Raw genomic sequence first — 20,460 nt, 5'->3', positions numbered from 1 at the left:
GTGGTTTTTTCCCCTCACTTCATGTTTGGATCCTGCTGATCAAATATAATGAAGAGTTGTGTAATAGATGAAATCTAGAAGTGTAAAAACAACAACACTGCGGACTGAATTGTTAGATTTGCAAACCAACACAATTTCAATCAGTGAAAAACCGTGTTGTGACACAAATGCCCTTACACCCCGAGCTGTGGCGTCCTCAGTGGATCAGGCTCGTTCTGGTGCATTCCACGGATCCTGGACTGGCTTTCAATCTTGGAAGTTTGGAGGCTGGATCAACATCTTGGTTTACAGTCATGTTGCTCGAGCAGCTCATGAGTATGTTTTGCATGTAGTTGGGGACTGTCAGTATTTGGGAGTTTGCTCGGTCTGCAGCAGTGTTTGGGTAGGTGGTCCATGTCAATATTAGAAGCACATAAGACCCAGGACCCAAGGTTTCCCAACAAATTGCTGCTGAGGTAATTAAAAACTTCCTTCTTTTTAGTCCAACACAATTGTCCATCCAGTTAAAAAAACAAATTCCAATCAATGTGTCTGAAATAACAGAAAATGATGGTTATTATCAGTTGCAACTGATGGAAATCCTAAATAAGTAAATATAAAGGCACAGCCTGGGAGGAAGTGAGTCAGGGATTCTGCAGGAAGATGGTTGGACTGGACCTTTATCTTTCTTGTTACCTGATCTTTCTCACAGTTCTCAGTTTTATGAGATGTCATCAGTCCAGATTTTCTAAGGACACTTGTGATGTTTGGCTCTTGCAACGTACTTGGCACTATGTTTTTGTTATCAGTGTCTAGCAATGCTCACATGGAAATGAACTTTGATTGCATTACATTTAACTTTCACAAATATGCTCAGTTGGGAAAAAAAGGTTTTAGTGAAAATAGTTGCAAAGCGTTTATGTGAGGGGCAGCTCCACCTAACAGTAACACCTCTGACTGCCTGAGACAATTTACTTAAGCTAGTTTATGTCTAGTTTTTCCCTTACACCTAGTGGACACAGACAGATGTGTGGTATATGTTTGAAAATGTAAAAAAAAACCCTGTTTTGCGGGGCCACTTCAAAGGATCAGTAATGAACAAGTTCTTCTATACCCTCCCATCCTGCTGTACAAACTGAAAGAAGCCTCTTTTGTTGTTGTTTTTTAAAATTTATTTACAGAAATGATAACACAGTTCAGTAACATAAGTTTATAAAGTGCAGTGCTAAAGAAAGGCCAGTTAAATCTAAATTTAACTGACTCCCCATAAGCGAGATCTGAATGACAAGAGAAGGGCTGCTGAGATTGTGGAGTAACCGGGAGGAGATCAAGACGTTCAAGCATTGATAGAGAATCTTCTTCAATGTTCCTGAAGAGGGTGGCCTCTGTCTGGAGTGCATTGGGTGCAGCAGAGGAGGCCAATAATTCAGATGAATTCATGAGAAGAAGGGTTGGTCTGATTTTCTTGAAGACCGGTGCAGAGGTTACCTGGTGAGAGGAATGACACTGAGGCTGAGTGGGCAAGGAGACGGCTTCACACTGATTCAGAAAAATCTATTTTCTGCTCCTCCTTTGAGAGCGACTTCCACTGTGGATAGAAGATCACAAGAACACACTGTCAGCTCGTATACACAGCCACACTGCTACTACACATGACTACAGGACAGCTGGTACACATGCACATTAACATTTGCATAAATATATTCAGAGTTACACACTTACTCTCTCTCCCACAGCTGCATTCACAGCTGCACTGTCACTGATATTTAGCTCTGCTTTGACCTTTGGCCTCTGCTCTTTAAGGTACAGCATGAAGGCATTTGGGGGCTTCTTAATGTAAGCCTGGTCTGTACCCTGTTTGGTTTGATGCTTGCTGCTTCAACAGGAATAAAACCCAGAGTGAGAGCATGTGTTACCACCGTGTATAACTGTGAGGAAAGTACTTTAAAAACATGAGTAACGCTGTGAAACTGAATGTAAGGCGACACCATTAAAGGAGGCTGATTTTAATAATTCACACACACACCTGCAGATAAATGACAGATACCTGCAGATCAGTGAGAAAACGCAGCAGAGAAACTTACTTTGGAGCGCAGCTGTGGGGTGGAGGAGCTGGAAGAACAGCTGCTGTTGTTGCCGATGGGATGTTGTTTACAGGCAACTGATACAGTAGATTGTGTGGAGAGATGGAGAAGGACAAAAATCCATAATACTGACACTTAGTCCAGCATTTCAAAGACTAATAATGATAAACAGCACAGAAACATGCAAACTCAACTGTTTTTCTTTCATTAGCCTGAAGCATCCAACAGGTTCAAGCACCTTTATCAATAAAAATCTAACGACAACTGTCTGAGTGTCTCACCTGTCCTTGGCTAGCTGTACATGTGAGATGGCTGCATGGTGATTGGAGCAACTATACATGAACGTTGGTGCTCAGACAGAAGAGGAGCGGATCCCAGGAGGGTGTAGGTAACAGATCCTCTACTCTGCCTGCTGCTGGGTGAGGCAGGGCAGCTGGTCCAGCAGGGAAAGCAGGAGGAGGTGGGGAAAAGGGAGTGGGAGGGTTGGATGTTTCCCCCAAAATATTAACAAACACATCTTCAAGAGTGCAAGGCACCCTTTCTGACTTCATTCTTTCCCAAATACGATCCAGCTCTTCCCTGATGTCCATTTTTGGGACAGAGAGTTTATGTGCTGCCGTTGTGTGTCTGGGATCCTGTGACAAACATTCGTAGAAATTTGATCCTCTTAGACTGGGACGGACATCTTATATAATACAGAACTAAACTAAGGACTAGTAATTACTCGTTCATGTCAGGTGGGTGGTAATTACTACAAGTCACTGCAGTGAAAGCACAGATGCCCAACAATGATTATTGGCAGTAATTATTAAATTGTATCTTTTGGGCCAATTAATTGAAGTGAAATAATTTGCGATGGCACACTGGTGTACTATGGCACAGTAGTTGAAAACCACCGGTCTATTGAGCTCGAAAAGAAAAGTGCCTGGACTCATTCTTAAATGTACAAAAGAGTTGTATGATAATAGTTAAAACTTTATTCATTCACAAAAAGGTTTATCCATAAAATAGAGCAACATTTGCATGTTTACATCTGGAAGGGTAAAAACAATAAAAGCCCAAAGAAATCGACAACACTGCTGACTGAAGTGTTAGAAATACAAACAGACACTATCACAATCAATAAGAAAAATGTGTTGTCAGGGTAGCAAAGAAGATATGTGGCACACTATTGTTTACATTCATACAGAGCTCCAATAGGGACACTCGTGGGAAGTCTTCAGTAGCAGGTCAAAGTGCAAACCTTCAGAGGTGGAAAAAGTACCTTTGAGTACCAATCTAAGTAGTACAATAAATAACAGCAGTCTTTCAGTGCAAAACTACACAAACACAGATATCATTGCAAACCTTCAGTGGTCGGTAGCTGTGCTTTAAACCAGCTCTTGAACACGACAACTCACAATCAGATTTTCTAAGCAAAACACTTCAAAGTATCCTGTAGCGCAGCAGCAGGAATATAAAAGACCCGTCTCACACAATCTGAAGCAAGTTACCATCCTGTACACCTGCATTTCCACAGCATCCAGCTACACCACCTCATGAAGGAACTAACATTTAACAGTTTATGAAAGTAAGGAGGCAGAATGGGACTAACAACAGTAGAAATGCACTAGGAAAATCCTTTGGGAGCTGATGGTTGGGGAGTGGGTTCTCAGGGGTGATCCGATGGGTTCCATGGATCCTTGACTGGATTAAAAACTTGGAAGTTTGGAGGCTGGGTCAACACCTCGGGTTATTTATCATGCTGCTCATGAGTATTTTTTCCATGTAGTCTGTTACAATGAGGGAGCATGCTCAGTCTGCAACAGTGTTTCCCAGCACAACGCTGCTGAGATGAGTGATTCACTTCATCAGTCACTGGTTTAAATGCTGTGGCTAACAACGCAAAATATTTTCCAAGTTAACAAAAATTAAACAGATTTGTTTAGAATATAAGCAAATTGATTTTCATTCTAACTGATCCAGTCCAACTTTATTTGGGGCCACAGACGTGTGTGTGTGTGTGTGTGTTGTGTGTATGTAAAACTCTGTAAAAGTGTGTGAAAAACAACTAAACAACCAAAACGATTAAGAATAAAAGACAAGAAAGTCAAGCATCATTTGTTGCCTCAGCGCAAAAATCTGGTGAATTATTAAATAAAATACAGTTCCTGGAATTATCCTGGAAAAACTATTAATTTGAATCCTTTAGAAGAAAATGCCTTCATTCAGCGTTAACAGAGGGGTGGATGTTTTTTAGAATTATTCAAAAGAGAGATCTTTGGCCCTTGAAGGCGTCCTTCTGGGCTGCCAAACGGATGGTCAACAGCTTCTGAGGCAACATGTGGTCAGTCTATGGGCGTGTGTATGTGGGCACACTATGTCTGGGCAAGCTGCAGCTCCTCCAGCCCATGTTTGCCCAGATGATATCTGGCCAAGTCCTTCCTTGTCACCAGTCCAATCACCTTCAGGAGGTGACAAACCAAAGAAAAAAAATAATAAAACTAATCAGGACAATCATCATAGCAAAATAAATGTGAAGTATGTGGGGAAATACAACCAAACAAAAATCCTTTACACTGAAACATAAACACACCGTCTTACCCTGTTCACATCATCTGCCACCACCAGGTGTCTCAGTCCCAGGGCTCTGAACAGCTTAAACACACGGGGGAGTGATGTATCCTGCAGACAGAACACTTTGTTAAAGTTTGACTCAGGGCTGCTCAATTAATCGAATTTTAATCTAAATTACGATCTGGGCTTTCAACGATCATTAAAAATGACTGAGCCGATTATTAGCACCTCCCTCGTGCTTTACTCTCGCGCTGCTCCGTGTGGCAAATCGAGCGCACCTCTCGTTTCGAACACGCGTTGCAACAATTAAGAGGACCCGAGGGAAGCTCGGAAAGCTAAGCAGAAGTTATTTGGAGAGGAGAGGATATTTTTGCATCCCAGCCACAAGTGCCTCATCAGAAATAGTCTTCAGCACTGGTGGAAATGTTGTCAAGTGCCTGCGTGCATCCCTGAAGCCTGATCATGTCAATAGGCTGGCGTTTTTGGCTAAAAACCTTTGAGAGGTTGCAGGAACCATGTTTTGTTGAGCCGTTTTGAGATTGTATGGGACTTGGGCCTACTAGTTTTTATTTATTTCTTATAAAAGTTACTACTTTTAGTAAGTTAGTGTCCCTATTTTAAATTCGGTTCAATTTCTTATTTATGTACTTTATCTTTTAGCTATATCTGTTCTTAGTAACTTTGTTCTTATATTCCCTTTTATTGTTGTATAATTAGCGCCCTTAACCTAATGACATATGTGGTACTTTGTTAATAGTCTTTTATTTATTGTCTTAATTTTCCTGTTTTTATTGTAAAGCACTTTGGTGTACCACTGGTCTTTTAAATGTGCTATACAAATAAAGTTGTATTGTACTTTCAGTGTTTCATTTTATTTTTGTTCAAGCAGCAACTTTAGTTGACATACCTCAATGTCAGTTTGATACAATTGTGCATTGTGTGGCTACACAGCTTGCCTTGATGTTTGGTTATTTGTATGCATAAATATTATGCAGTATTTTGAAGTTCACTAAACATAGATGTTTACATTTTTCATTTATTTTTTATATTGCAAACATCTGCACTGTTATCAGTATTTGCACACTATTTTATATTATTTGTTTTGACTATCTTTAAAGCCATTATTCAATACATTGTTATTGTTAAATAAATATCGTCAAATAATCGAGATCTCAATTCAGTGAAAATAATCGTGATTATCATTTTTGCCATAATCGAGCAGCCCTAGTTTGACTTCATTCAAACAAAACATCAAAAACAATCCTGAAAAGCATTTTAATGAAAGAATGAAAAGAAAACTGTAAACCCACAAATTTAACATTTTGCAGCAGCAGTCTCAACTTACAAGTCTAATCAAATTTGTTGGTGCTTGCACAACTGCAGTTACTGCATCTGTTACCTGTGGTACAGTGTAAGGTGTTGGATTCATAAACTCAGTGAGGTCCATCATGCATTCTCTCTCGTCCTGGGAGACGTGGATGCTTTGGATTGGGGGAAAGCGGGGGTAGGCATCCCTGAAGTCTTTCAGCTGGAGCTTCCTCTGAGACAGCCGGGACCGGGCCAACTCCACAAACACCTGGCAGGAATGAAGATGGTGCAAACTGGCCTAACTGCAATCAGGTTTTACAGGCTCTCATATCAGATCTCAGATCAGCTGTTACCTTGTGTTTGAGAAGAACAATCAGCTGAGAGCGCAGGATGAGACCGCAGAGTTTTGCTGGCTGAGTGAAGAGGAAGGTGTTAATAATCTCTTACACTGCAGGGCAACATGTCTCACATTTTTCTCCTGCGTCAACTCCAATCTGCTCTTAAAGTAGCTTATGTACTTTGCTAAAGTGGTGCCAAAAATTGACACAAAGAGACACAAAAACAACGCTTTCCACGGATTTGACTACAAACACCTTAACACGACCTTTTGTTAAGAAACAAAACCAACTACTTAGCAGCGAGCAACCCTTTAACACCTCAAACACAAACTTTCAACAGAAAAAAAAAAACATTCAAACAGTTACCTCATCACTATCCAAAACCTGCACGACAACAGGGAAGCCATTGTGATTTGTTGATGTGTTGCTAAGGACGTCCACGATTGTTCCCACCTTCTCTATCCTGTTGAAGCAGGTGACTGGAGAACTCATCACCTCTCTGGACAGCGAGGAGGACAATGGTGATAAGAAGGTAAACAACAAGAGTGCAAGTACTAATTATAAAATAAAAGAAACAGTGAGAAAAACAAACACAAGTTCATCCATCCATCTTACCTGGCAGTCAGCCAGTGGGAGGTGGCAGGAGCCTCCCAGTGCAGGAAGGGAACACTCTGCAGCTTGATGTGAATGTCGTATAAACCCTAAAGCAGGAAAATATGAGTGGTTAGAGATGCTGTCTGTGCCTTACTTTCCTATCATAAACTGTACACAGTAGATCCAACTGCAATTTCACCAGCAAGGACAACATCCTCAATTCAATCCGCAAGGTTTCTTGAAAGGTTACAGTGGTTGGACTCTACTCTCTAAGCCTGAGACTGAGGTTTTGTGGAAGGCCTCAGTGAGGACTTCCAGGCCGACCAAACCCCCGGGTACAAATGAGTCGTGTAAGAACTGAGAAAAGCGGGGGGAGGGTTGGGCACGAAAATGAGAACAAAAAGCCTACAGTGCAGGAAGCCAATGTATAGGTATGGAACCAGAAGGTAAGTGTCTGAGGCGTGGTCGTGACGTTCAGATAAATCTCCAATTATTCCAGCAGGTTAGGACAAAGTGTCTGCTGTCAGACAAACAAAATAAACTTTATTTTTTATCTCCTCTCAACAGAAAAGGAAAATATAGGTTTACAAAAGACTAATGTATTAAATGAAATTGAAATTTACGCTAAATGCATTTACTAAGCACTTGCGTTCAGATAAAATACAGTAGCATTTATTATGCTGGGATCTGATCACCCTACACTGGACTAACTTCAGCAGTGTGGAGTGAGGAGTAGGTTGTGTCTGTGACTTCACTCACCTCCTCAAAGTAGTCTCCCACTATTTTGGCAATCATGAGAACGAGCATTATGGGAAGGCCGTACGTGACGTTTCCAGTTGCCTCCACCATGATGACAGTCAAACTGAGAGTCATTCTTACAATGCCACCTGCAGAGAGGAGGAAGTATGCAGCACATTGTAGAACAAATTTAAATATTTACAACAATATACATAAAATTACAATTTATTTATTTATTTATTTTTTAAGTGACAGTTACTCACCTAACTGTGCTGCAGCTCCAATCAAAGCATATTTACCAGGATCAGCCCAAATCTATGAAAATACATGGAGCAAAGTCTTTAACACATGTTAATTGGCATATTAGCTTAATGTAACAGTAATCTAGACAAATTAATTAATAAAAATATGCATTTAACACTTTTCAGATAACACCTATTTCCCTATCCCATATTTTTAATAACACAATAATGCTAGCAAGTTTAGAAGGAAGGTTTGTGAAGTAACTAAAAGTTCTCATTTTTTTAAAATAAAGACTATTTTCTTCCACTGCTTTGCTAATACTGTCCATGATACCGGTCATGTTAACTTGTTGGGTCAGCTCCATTAAATGTAGCTAGTTTTCAAAATGGGAACTAAAACAAATGTCACTGTGAGGAGCACCAACCGGGCTAGTGGGAGTGAAAGAGGCAAGCAGTATCCCACACAGCCTCCCCCAAGCTGCTCCTATTAGAAGAGACGGGATGAAGACACCAGCAGACACTGCCAGGCCGTATGTCCAACACGCCAGGAAGAAATAGGTCAGAGTAAACAAACCCAGCGTCAGAGGGTTGTAACTTCCTTTAAAACACAAACAAAGAAAGTAATTAGCGAGAGTGTAATGGTTTAAACAAAGTCACTACAATAGTGCACCATCTTACCCGGCTGATTGTGGAAGAGACTACGAACGCTTCTCTCAGGAGTGTTAAAAAATGCTGTAGCCATGGAATTATACTCGCCATCTGCACAAAACAACTAAACAGAGACAGAAAAATGATGCATGGCACAAAATACTCAAGAGCCACAAAATGAAGGGCTTAAGACAGAAACAGAAAAACTGCTTATCACGTCTGATTTTATTAGGAATCGGTTGTCCACAGTGCCTAAATACAAACATGATGTCACAATTTTGCTACCCAATCAGAAGTGAAAAAAAAAAAAAAATCTATAAAAGCATAAACTATTATAACATTTAAATCTGGTATTGCTTCCATCATCTGAGCTTATCATCTACAGCTAGTCTCAGTCACAGTGCACTGAACCAAAACTGTTCCCGGACATTCTGTTTTCTAATTAGCAGCAAACATGGGAATGATTGAATATAAAAGAGACATCTGAATGTCTCAACCAATTTTCATGGTAATACATAAATTCTTAAAATGTTGCACTCTATGAGAGAAACATCCTGCATCCCCTTAGATCCCTTTAAAGTACCGTTTTTACGCCATGCTGGTAAATTTTATTGAAATGAAACTTTACTGTGAGGTTAAAAAGTAGGAAGTGCCAAGGATCATTATGAGCAGGGTCCTCTACAAATCTGCACGTGCTGGTCTGAATTTGCTTTGTCACACATTTCACCATCTCCCCGTCCATCTTAAAACTAATCCTGCCCGGCTCTGCTGTAACACTGTGACCCATATTTACCGTTATTATGCATCATCATCTAAATCGAAAAAAGCAGCGAGAGAGTGTTTTCAGTCAAGTGGAAACAAATGTGGGTGTACCTGCAGTGGGTACTCCTCATTGTGCTCGGGCCCCAGAGGCTGACAGTCGTTGGAAAAATAAATCATGGTGAATGACACTGCTGCGGTCACAGCAGCCACCAACAAGGCCTCTATCACTTGCAAACATGGGCGATGCACATACCTAACACACAGACACATTAAATTTAGACATTTTCATGTACAACGCCCTAATCTGCTCTGCGCTAAAATGCTGACACATTGCTGATCTCTCAGTTTGGACTTTCCAAAAAAAAAAAAAAAAAGCAGCTCTTAGTCCAATAAAAACAGGTGAGAGGGAAACAAAACTTCTTTGACTTTGTGTCTCTTCAGGCCATGTGACTGGAAATGTCGAGTGTAATTACTGCTCAGAAATGTGACAGAAATACAGACTTCCTTAGACTCAGACCAGAGGAGTTATTTTTAGAAACAAGACCGTCCAGCCAGGCAAATATTTTATTTTCAAGTTTATCTTTAAAGAAATATTAAAGATAAACTTTGTTTTGTTTTCAGACTGCTTCAATTAAGTCTTTCTTTTTTTGTTTGTTTTTTAAAAGGATCCATTTAGGCTTATTTGGAGGGTTAAGAGTTGCATATCAAAATTTTCCTCATTAATCTTATACTGGGCCTGTGCAGCACCTCAGTGCACTCACAGCCTCGAAACAAGCCATTAAGCAGTTTTAGCTCCTCACCACAAGTCATCTCTCGTCTTACTGGTTACTACAGAAGGAACAGCAGGTAGGTCGGGTTTCGGTGCTTACAGACAGAGCCGTGTGACTGACGTGACCAAATCGGGCATGCCTCCTCTCTCCCTTTCTCTTAGTACAGACTTTCCACCGTGGAAAGAGTATAAAAATTGCAGATATGAAATCAAATCCTCAGACCACCTGTTTCCCATTTCCTGTCAATTAATATTGTAAATAAACTGACACTCACTTATTAACAATCTGGTGTCATGACAGTTGGATTTAATGTTTTGATTATGATTGAGAATGAATAAGCATTAGCAAACTATTAGTGACTAATTTATAGCCATTGTGCCAAATTTGATTCCTCAACTGATCAAGTAAGAGTAGTTGGAAGACCGATAAATACACACACACACACACATATATATTGTGTGTATTATATTAAGATCTGAGTACATTTATATCAGCCAGCTCCAGAGCAGGAAGCCAGGAACACTTCTCAGTACGAGTCGTCTCCCACATTAGTCAGCCTCCCGGTGATCGTACCTGTTCTTATACTGAGGCTATTTTTACACATGTCAATCACAAACTTCCGAGAATCCATTTTAAGTCTTCTCTTAAAAAACCTCACCTCGCACCCCACCCTGTCTGTGTCAACCAACAACATTTTCAAGCTCTCCATGTGATGTTTTTGTTGGCACAATGCACACACATGCTCTTCTTTATTCACAACCTTTGCTGAAATATTTCCTTTCTGAGTTAATGACAGTTTGGTTTGCATTTGCTTGAGTCCTATCTAAACTTTACCTGATCCTGAAGATAGTCAGCCAGTAGTTGAGTGAATTAAAGAGCGCTCCCAACAACCCACCTGCACAGGACAGGAACGGAAACAAATTATTGAAATGAATAAACAGGAGCGATAGTGTAAGTTAAATAGAACAGTGGTATTGTCATCAGTCTGAGAAACATTTAGAAGTGACACCCACTGGGTGCAGGACTGATGATCGATTTGCAATATGCAACTCTCAGGAAAATAAGAAGAAAAGAAAAATATTGATCAAAGAAATTGGCAAGGTTGGATGCAAATGTGTGTGACTGATGAGTTGATGCGGAACTGGCAAAGAATTAGACGATGATTCTCATTCCTATTCAGTGTTTGGGGTCTCTGATTATGCAGTGAACTATTCCTGAGCAGCTCATGTTATGTGTTGGGGGTCACTGTGATTCTAGGGAGGATTAGTGGCAGGAAATGCCACCTCTAGGCATCATTGGTTTTAGGTTGTAGCTGATAGTGTATACCAAAATGGACCACATGAAGAATTGTGCGTATTTGTAGAAATTAAAAAAAAAACAAAAAAAACTTTACCTAAAGCTCCCATACACATGAACAAAGGAATCTCGTAGTAGTAATAGGCCACACTCTGAAAAGAGACAAAAGTCAGAGCTTTTACATTGACCACAAAAATTAATTAACCTCAAAAAGCACACTGTTTGTGTTTAATGTAAGTCTCTTACATCACTTTCAAAGCGTCCAAAGTTAATGAGACCTGGATTGGAAAGGTCTCCTGGTTTGCCATGATAGATACTGAGGAAGAAGTTCAGTGTGAAGGTGGAGATCATGGAGGCAAAGAACTGCAGAGGAGGAGGGCAAGCATTTAGGAGATGTAGGAAATACTAAAACTTATCCACTTGTGTTTTAATCAATCTTTTAGACAACTTTTTAATTTTGTTGTTTAAGCGACAATGACAGTAAAGATATTCAGTTCAATTTATTAGACTTCTGGATGAAATGCTGTTGATTCAACATATTGTGCTCACTAATAGGGGTTAATGCTCATTTCATGACTTACTATCCTCCATGTGAGCATCTGGTTCCAGAAAGAAGCTCCCTCCTCTAGAGAGAACAAAACTCCGCCTGTCGACCACAGAAAGAGAGTTTAGAAACCAGAATAGCATTACATTTTTATATATTCATTTTGTTTGTTTTTTCCTTTAGACTGAAAAAGTGACTTGGAGAAGTGACAAAACACACTTGTGTGCAGACCAAAACAACCACACAGAGACCCTTCGGAGGAGGTAGTGTCTGTTTGTTTATGGTGTGAACATGATCCAAGCCAACTACCAGGTGTACAGTGGGGCAAAAAAGTATTTAGTCAGCCACCGATTGTGCAAGTTCCCCCACTTAAAATGATGACAGAGGTCAGTAATTTGCACCAGAGGTACACTTCAACTGTGAGAGACAGAATGTGAAAAAAAAATCCATGAATCCACATGGTAGGATTTGTAAAGAATTTATTCGTACATCAGGGTGGAAAATAAGTATTTGGTCACCTCAAACAAGGAAAATCTCTGGCTCCCACAGACCTGTAACGTCTTCTGTAAGAAGCTTTTCTGTCCCCCACTCGTTACCTGTATGAATGGCACCTGTTTGAACTCATCATCTGTATAAAAGACACCTGTCCACAGCCTCAAACAGTCAGACTCCAAACTCCGCCATGGCCAAGACCAAAGAGCTTTCGAAGGACACCAGGAAAAGTATTGTAGACCTGCACCAGACTGGGAAGAGTGAATCTACAATAGGCAAGCAGCTTGGTGTGAAAAAAATCAACTGTGGGAGCAATCATCAGAAAATGGAAGACATACAAGACCACTGATAATCTCCCTCGATCTGGGGCTCCACGCAAGATCTCATCCCGTGGGGTCAAAATGATCATGAGAACGGTGAGCAAAGATCCCAGAACCACACGGGGGGAACCTGGTGAATGACCTGCAGAGAGCTGGGACCAAAGTAACAAAGGTCACCATCAGTAACACACTACAACGGCAGGGAATCAAATCCCGCAGTGCCAGACGTGTTCCGCTGCTGAAGCCAGTACATGTCCAGGCCCGTCTGAAGTTTGCCAGAGAGCACATGGATGATACAGCAGAGGATTGGGAGAATGTCATGTGGTCAGATGAAACCAAAGTAGAACTTTTTGGTATAAACTCAACTCGTCGTGTTTGGAGGAAGAAGAATACTGAGTTGCATCCCAAGAACACCATACCTACTGTGAAGCATGGGGGTGGAAACATCATGCTATGGGGCTGTTTTTCTGCCAAGGGGACAGGACGACTGATCCGTGTTAAGGACAGAATGAATGGGGCCATGTATCATGAGATTTTGAGCCAAAACCTCCTTCCATCAGTGAGAACTTTGAAGATGAAACGAGGCTGGGTCTTCCAACATGACAATGATCCAAAACACACCGCCCGGGCAACAAAGGAGTCCGTAAGAAGCATTTGAAAGTCCTGGAGTGGCCTAGCCAGTCTCCAGACCTCAACCCCATAGAAAATCTGTGGCGGGAGTTGAAAGTCCGTGTTGCTCGGCGACAGCCCCAAAACATCACTGCTCTCGAGAAGATCTGCATGGAGGAATGGGCCAAAATACCAGCTACTGTGTGTGCAAACCTGGTAAAGACCTATAGTAAACGTTTGACCTCTGTTATTGCCAACAAAGGTTATGTTACAAAGTATTGAGTTGTATTTTTGTTATTGACCAAATACTTATTTTCCACCCTGATTTACGAATAAATTCTTTACAAATCCTACCATGTGGATTCATGGGGGGGTTTTTTCACATTCTGTCTCTCACAGTTGAAGTGTACCTCTGGTGCAAATTACTGACCTCTGTCATCATTTTAGGTGGGGGAACTTGCACAATCGGTGGCTGACTAAATACTTTTTTGCCCCACTGTATGTTAAAGTTTGAGCTTAAAAATGTCCCGTTGCCCTGTGTGCTTTGTATTCTCAACACAAGAAGGTGCTATAGATGTGCAAACGTCTGTACGGGTTAACGGCTAGCTGTTAAGTAAACATAAATTACTGGTTTTCTCACACAGCACCTTCTTCTTGTATTTAACTTTTATTAACCCTATTATTATTTTATTAACACATCTGGCAAATGAGTGGACTGAACAGTCTCATGTGGTTTCCAGTGACACATTTCGGTTCACTTGGATTTTTCTGTGTGAAAAAAAACCAAACCACAGGGTTAATCTACAAATTTTTACTCAGCTGATTCGGACCAGAGTAAACAAACTACAGGTGTGATAACACCCTTAAACTAATCCAGAGTTAGCAAGCGTGATCACAGCAGCACTCTTCACACGATAACCTGATCAACATGCACAAGGCAGCTTTATAATCACAGCAGGCAGTTATCAACAGACTAATAAGAGTACGTCAGAGGGTTTCTGTAGATCCCAGTGCATCAAATTTAAGACTTCTAAAGATCTTATTATGCAAATCATTATTTTTTGTTTGCTTTTAGTGTGGGCATATATAATCATACTGTTGTAGAGCTTAAAGCAGCTAAACTTCACACACAGCAAAAGCAGATTATGTGTTTTTACCAACTGGTGCCCCAAAAGCAGCAGAAACTCCAGCAGCAGCTCCAGCAGAAACAAAGTCCCTCTTTTCTGTGTCTCTCCGGAAGTATTCAAACATCTACACAAACACATATTTCATATTATTAACCACTCCTATTGTCAAACACACACAAACTTGGTATATTATGATATATGGAGTTTGTCACAATGTCAATCGATGTGACACACTAAATATATACTGTGACCCACAAGCATGTTAGTGTTCAGGATCTCAACACACGCTTACCTTGAAGTCCCGTTTTAAGGAGGTGCTTCTGCCCTGTGAGACTCCCGCAGCTACAACAGCACCAGAGTGAATCATGGGACCTTCCTGAGGATCATGGGCAAACAAGAGGACAGCTTTAAAAGCTTTTTTTTTTAAAAATGTGTTTCAAATGTGTTCAGAACACAGTTTGAGTGTATGTTTACAAAAAGATGAAGGATTTTGATATAGTTTACCTTTCCAACAGCAAGACCGCCAGCTACTGAACATATAACGCCAAACACTTTCACCACCAGCGTCTACGAAGAACAACGGGACATAAAGATGTAAATGTGGATCTAGTGTAGCCATTATTCTAAGTTACTGGTATTTTACGTGGCCGTACCTTGAGCCGTACCACCCTGGGAATCTTGACTCCATTTAGGTAACATTTTATCTGAGGAATACCACTTCCAGCTGCTATTGGCTACAAGAGAAAGAACAGGAAAAGATACATGTGAAGACTCGTGGTACACACAGTGCCTCATCACATGCTAATAAACCGCACTGTCACAAAAACAGAAACACATTTAGCTTAAATTATCAGTATTTCAAAGAAGGACTCAGACATTGACAGACATGCTATTACTAACCAAAAATCTTCACTTCCACCACGATTTGAATAGTTTGTAGCTAAGGAATATGTAATAGAGCAACAAAAAAGGGGAAAAAAAAGCAAAAGCTTTTATGTCACACTTCTCCAAAACCCATTCTTGCACTTGAGGAATGTTATTATTAAACCACACAAATGGGGAAGAAGTGGTTCCAATTCAAAATTTAGGCTAATCAGAAAAGGTCAAGAATATTTTTGCTTTCTGTCTTACCTCAAAAAACGCAACCATGATGCCCCCCACCAGGACGAAGGCACAGTTGAGAACGGCCCAGAGGATGAGAGAAATAGACAGCCCACCCACCTCTGTAAACTTTTCAATGTCTGTGAAGGCTCAGAGTCAAGGAAGTGTCCTTTTTTTCCTGAAATCACTTGAGTGATTTGGAGAAAAATTAAAGTTCCTTAAGCCTTGCATATTAACGTGGTACTAAAAAATAGGACTAAAAAGCTGTACACGTCTAAAGGATACTCTCTTTAATAACTTGATATTTGTACCCAGCCAGTTTCTCCACCATAATGTCTATAAAACAGGCGATGAGACCCGTTAGAATGCCAATCAGACCGCAGATTACCCAACGACTGATCTCCAGACAGCGGAAACCCTAAAAACACAAGATGAGAAGACAAGAAGTGATGCAGGATAAAGCAGCCAGACACAAGACTCGAGACAGAAAGAAAATAATGAAGAAAATAATGGAGTTCATACAGAGCCCAGGCAAACTACCATTTCTGCAAAAGATTCCTGCACTACTCACCATGTGACTCATTCTTCTCTCCTCTTCAAGAAAGAGCTGGTTTTCAATGTTGTCATAATCCAGACTCTACAATGAAACAGACAGATGAATACATTTAATTTCATCAAATACATCTGTAAAAAAAACAACACCCACACAAAAGCTCTTCCTGTTAGGTTCAATTATATAATCTATTTAAAGAAACTGACATCCAAAAATCTGACCAATTTTTGTGTGCATTTTTTAGATGTATATACAAAATTTCAAAGACAATACAAAGCATATCTCCTCAAGTACTGACAGTTCCACTCTGCTTAAGAACATTACAAACAGTTGCATCTTTATAGCTGGCTCAGTCTTTAGTTTCTTCCTTTATTTGCTAGAACTTGGCGTTACCACTGTAAGATGGCAAAAAAGGACATTTTCACTTCTTGTGAATACACGCTTAAAAACATCAAAGTAACCAAGTGTAATCCAGCTTATTAAAGATTTATCAGAAACACAGGATTCTGATTGGTTAACAGCAGTTTTACCTCATATTTAAGTGACAGCAGCTTCTCGTTGTGTGGGATCTCTTTCGGTCGGCCCCTAATAGGGTCCTGCAGGGGGCGAGGAAAAAAAAGCATTAACACATCACCTCTGACCTCAGTTATGTGGCTGGAAACTATTTTACTGCCATTAAAACATTTTACATACAGCAGCAGGGAGTGGAACAATGAATCACAAGCATCAGATGAATTTTTTCTTACTCAGAAGAAAATTAGGGGACAGGTTTAATAATCAAAAGTTTTCTTAACAACTCAATCGCAGACAGTTTCTCCAGAAAGTCTACATCATAGCTGTAACCACAAACCCCTCTGAAACACTACAGTGTAACCTACGCCATAACCACACATGTACTTCTCTAGAAATGAAGCTACAATAATAATTGTAGCATCAATCATAATCTTAGCATCAATACAAGGAATCACAGATGACAGTAAATTCCTGGTGGATGAATTGCTGATGAATTGTAAAACGCGCAATGGCAGTGCCTTTGTTTTCATACGCACATGGCGGAAAAAGCGTGCCGGCGACAGAGAATGAGAAGGGCGAAAGCGGATTGTTGAATGAAACGGATGAACCAGAATTGGTTTATAAAAATGCTGCAACTTCAGTGGTGATGAACTGGTTTAGCTTTCGTCCGTCAGATACACAACAAAGCACTATTTTTGGTAGAGCGTGCTAGCGGACCTTTGTTATTACCGTGTTTTTTGGAAAATACGGCACACTTAAAATCAATCCTTCGATTTTTCTGAAAATCAACAGTGTACCTTATAATCCCGTGTGCCTTATGGCGCTCAAAAATCTGTCAAATGTTTTAGTACGACTTTGCTAAGCTACAAACCCGCACCGCTTGATGGATTGTCGGAGCATTACGGCTATCGTAGGCAAGAGCCTTGCAGAGTGATACGTATTGTGCTTCAGCATAGTATTACAGTATTGTGTGTGTATAACCTCTTTTTAAGTTTTGTGGCTATTATACACGGTTATGCTGAGGATATGTCGGCCAATTTCCACTGGAAATACCTTTTGGTTAAACTTTCAGCAAGGAATTTGCATTTGCACTGTTAAATTTTTATATAACTTTAATGCACATAAAAAACAGCTGCTCGTTTAATTGAAAATACCTTGATTTTTTTTTTTTTTTTGTACGAATAAAGTTGTGGAGTTGTAAAGTATCTTGTCTAGTGTCAATTATATCGTCAGTTATATCGTTATCGCAAATTTTCAAATCTATATCGAGATAAATATTTTTGGTCATATCGCCATGCTCTAACCTGGATGACTGAGAACCTACACAGATGGGTTTTTTTTGGATATTCAGTGACCTCCACTGTCACTCCCTTCCCTATTCCAGCCCACTTGTTAGCTAAGCAAACTCAGCAAACGCATACATCATCTGCTTCCCGCAGCGAGACGACAGGATCTTGTGAGGCTACACAAGAGCTCATCTGCAATGTGTGAAAACCCCTCTCCCTGTCCAAATATAAACACGTAGGCAGACGGACACATTTGCAGCACCATAAATTACGCTTTAGCTTGCCATCCATCTGTGCAGCATGCAACTAAGTAAAGAAATTACTTTCACAGAGCCACAAACAAGCTGGAAATAACATTTTGTTTATCATACTCAAGCAAATCACAAGCCTGAAATCATATTCCAGCCAGCCAGCCAATGAAAACATAACTGAATCAGATGGTTTGTGTGAAGAAGCAGAACAGATGGGACATCCTGTCGTGCTAACAGAGCCTCAAGTATCAGTATGTGGTCCTGTGTGTCAGAGTGTATGTATGAGGATTTCTTGTCCTGGTTTAAGTATCCTAAGCCTGCAAAGAAGTAGTTAAGTAAAATGTAATGAATGAATGTAATGAACATATATTCAAATGCATGGACTTGATCAATTTGCCATTTGCAGTGCCTCACAGTGGAAACCAGCAGACAGTTTCCAATCACGTGCCCCTAGTGAGTCAAGCATCACTGGACTATTCTGGCTGGTGAGCGACTAATTTCTGTTTTCCCAAATCATTCAGAGGGAAGCAGCTCAGTCTCAACCTTCAACTTTATCTCAGTCAAGGCATTGGCACAGTAAACAAATATGAGCATGTGGCTGAATCGCATTAGTCACAACTGCAGTGATTTGCTGGGGAATGCTGGGAAAGATTATCGTGGTCTAAGCGGCTAAAACAAGAACTGCTAATAAAGGGAAATAGAAGAGAAAAAGACAAAGAGAGAGCAGAGATGTTGGGAGCTCAAACTTTACCTCTTCTGATGTTATATCATCTTCCAAATCCACCGTGCTGAATCTGCCTATCCGAAATACACTGCCTGATCCGGACAGCTAAAGACATCACAGACAGCAACATAAATATATGAGTATGGCCATGTGTAGCACTTTTCAGGGTGATATGTTACATTGTTAACTGCTGGTATCCATTTAAGAAACTAACACAAGAGTCTTCTCCCCTCTACTTGGAGACTAAAGTCTATTTTTGGACATCTTTTGATGTTGGACTCATATGAAATTATACATGTCGGGTAAGATTTTTAAGAGTAAGAAGCTCTATATTGCTCCCTTTATTGAAGAAATATTTGACTTCAAAACAAACAAAAAAATCTACAACAGAAAATGCACACAAAAAGCATGTTCTTTTCCATACCTGTACATTTTCTGATGCAAATGAGAAAACATCCATTTTTGGATGCGCATATTTGGAAGGGGATTAACGTGAGACTCTACTTTCATGTTGGCTAATGCCACACAGGCAGAAACAGGTAACAGTAAAAAAAGGAAGTTGGATTTTCCAGAATATTTCAATATTACTCTGACAGGCAGACGTCTGCAGGTCTTGTAACTGGATCGTGCTGGGATAATCACACTTCCCAAAGCAGTCACATTACAGTTTACCTGTAGCCCAGGTAATCCAATTTGTCCCAGGATGTTTTCCAGCGCCAAACAGGTTAGGAAATAATGGAAGTAACAGCGAATGACTAGCAATAATCTGATTATTTTCCAGGAGGACTGAAACAAATTATGAGCATCATGTACTTAATTTGAATAGGCCTAATTCTATTACTTTCGCCCTCTAAACCCAGTCACAAACAAAACTTGTGGTTGCATTTACCATCCAGAATTGCAAACCAAAACACACTCTGCATGTTTGGTGGTTTTCTCTTGTTTTGATGTGTACTCGCCGTCTTCGTGAATTCTTGCACACTTCCATCCTCAATTCATTTGACTTTATGCTCAAATGCACTCTGGGTCAAGTCATGTTGCTGCTATATGAGTAACAGTCACCAGACATCAACAACACCTCAGTAAAAACTGTGTGCGCGGCCGTGCATTAAAATGATTAAAAGCATTCATAGCCCATGCAGTATTTATAAACATGAGTCAACAAAAGCCTAGGATAGCTAATAAAACATGACACAGCATCTTCTTTGGGAAGCAGCGGAGGTAATAGCTGTTAAGGTAAATTAGCCACCATGCTAACCTGTCTGGAAGGTTTCGGTATCTCAGTGCCGTTGAGTAACGGTGTCCCCTCCCCGGTCAAAGCGGAGTCGTCGCCCCGGCTGGACCACGACACTTTCTTGGTGATGTTAGCCATGGTGGCTCCCCGCTAATTCGCCGAGCTGTCAATAGTTCGCTTCATTAACTTCAGCCGTCGTTGCCTAACAACTATTATTCTCTCTCAACTCCCCATGATCATTCCTGCAACTCGTGACGCTTTGTAAGGTTCGCGTGCAGGGTCAAAAACAATCCTGGGGCGCGTTGGCTGCTGGGATTTGACGTTTTTCAGTATTTCAGACTCCAGAAAGTTATGGCAAAAAATTATATTATATTATATTATATTATAAACA

The 20,460-nt window shown here is 40.4% G+C and overlaps 1 protein-coding gene across 2 annotated transcripts; it reads right to left on the bottom strand.

Moving 5' to 3' along the window:
* Positions 1-3,022: 3,022 nt before the first annotated feature.
* Positions 3,023-20,342, bottom strand: clcn7 (chloride channel 7). 2 transcript variants are annotated; one of them, XM_040006062.1, is made up of 25 exons: positions 20,094-20,342; positions 18,863-18,940; positions 16,592-16,657; positions 16,080-16,145; positions 15,794-15,926; positions 15,539-15,648; positions 15,061-15,141; positions 14,912-14,974; positions 14,700-14,783; positions 14,438-14,531; positions 11,897-11,961; positions 11,562-11,678; positions 11,413-11,467; positions 10,854-10,914; positions 9,361-9,502; positions 8,518-8,611; positions 8,265-8,437; positions 7,861-7,912; positions 7,619-7,746; positions 6,881-6,966; positions 6,632-6,764; positions 6,281-6,340; positions 6,019-6,195; positions 4,647-4,727; positions 3,023-4,507 (listed from the first exon to the last, which is right to left on the bottom strand). In XM_040006062.1, exons 1-25 carry the CDS (start codon positions 20,205-20,207, stop codon positions 4,421-4,423), a joined length of 2,400 nt encoding a protein of 799 aa, XP_039861996.1. In that variant the 5' UTR covers positions 20,208-20,342; the 3' UTR covers positions 3,023-4,420. The 2 variants fall into 2 exon arrangements, with proteins under 2 accessions (XP_039861996.1, XP_039861997.1); XM_040006063.1 differs by lacking the exon at positions 18,863-18,940.
* Between the last annotated feature and the right edge of the window lie 118 nt (positions 20,343-20,460).

The sequence above is a fragment of the Simochromis diagramma genome, unplaced genomic scaffold (genome assembly GCF_900408965.1).
Source record: "Simochromis diagramma unplaced genomic scaffold, fSimDia1.1 OVJJ01000510.1, whole genome shotgun sequence".
NCBI lineage: Eukaryota > Metazoa > Chordata > Actinopteri > Cichliformes > Cichlidae > Simochromis > Simochromis diagramma.
Note: the sequence above shows the minus strand (reverse complement) of the source record. Positions and strands in the feature narration are given on the sequence as shown.

Bases quoted from the DNA above. Each gene is read 5' to 3' on its own strand.
- clcn7 (XM_040006062.1), bottom strand. From the start codon at position 20,207: ATGGCTAACATCACCAAGAAAGTGTCGTGGTCCAGCCGGGGCGACGAC. The intron at 11,679-11,896 runs GTAAGTCATGAA...CCTCCTCTGCAG, and splicing joins AGATGCTCACATGGAGGATA to TTCTTTGCCTCCATGATCTC. The intron at 6,967-7,618 runs GTGAGTGAAGTC...TTCCTGCTTTAG, and splicing joins TGGGAGACTACTTTGAGGAG to GGTTTATACGACATTCACAT.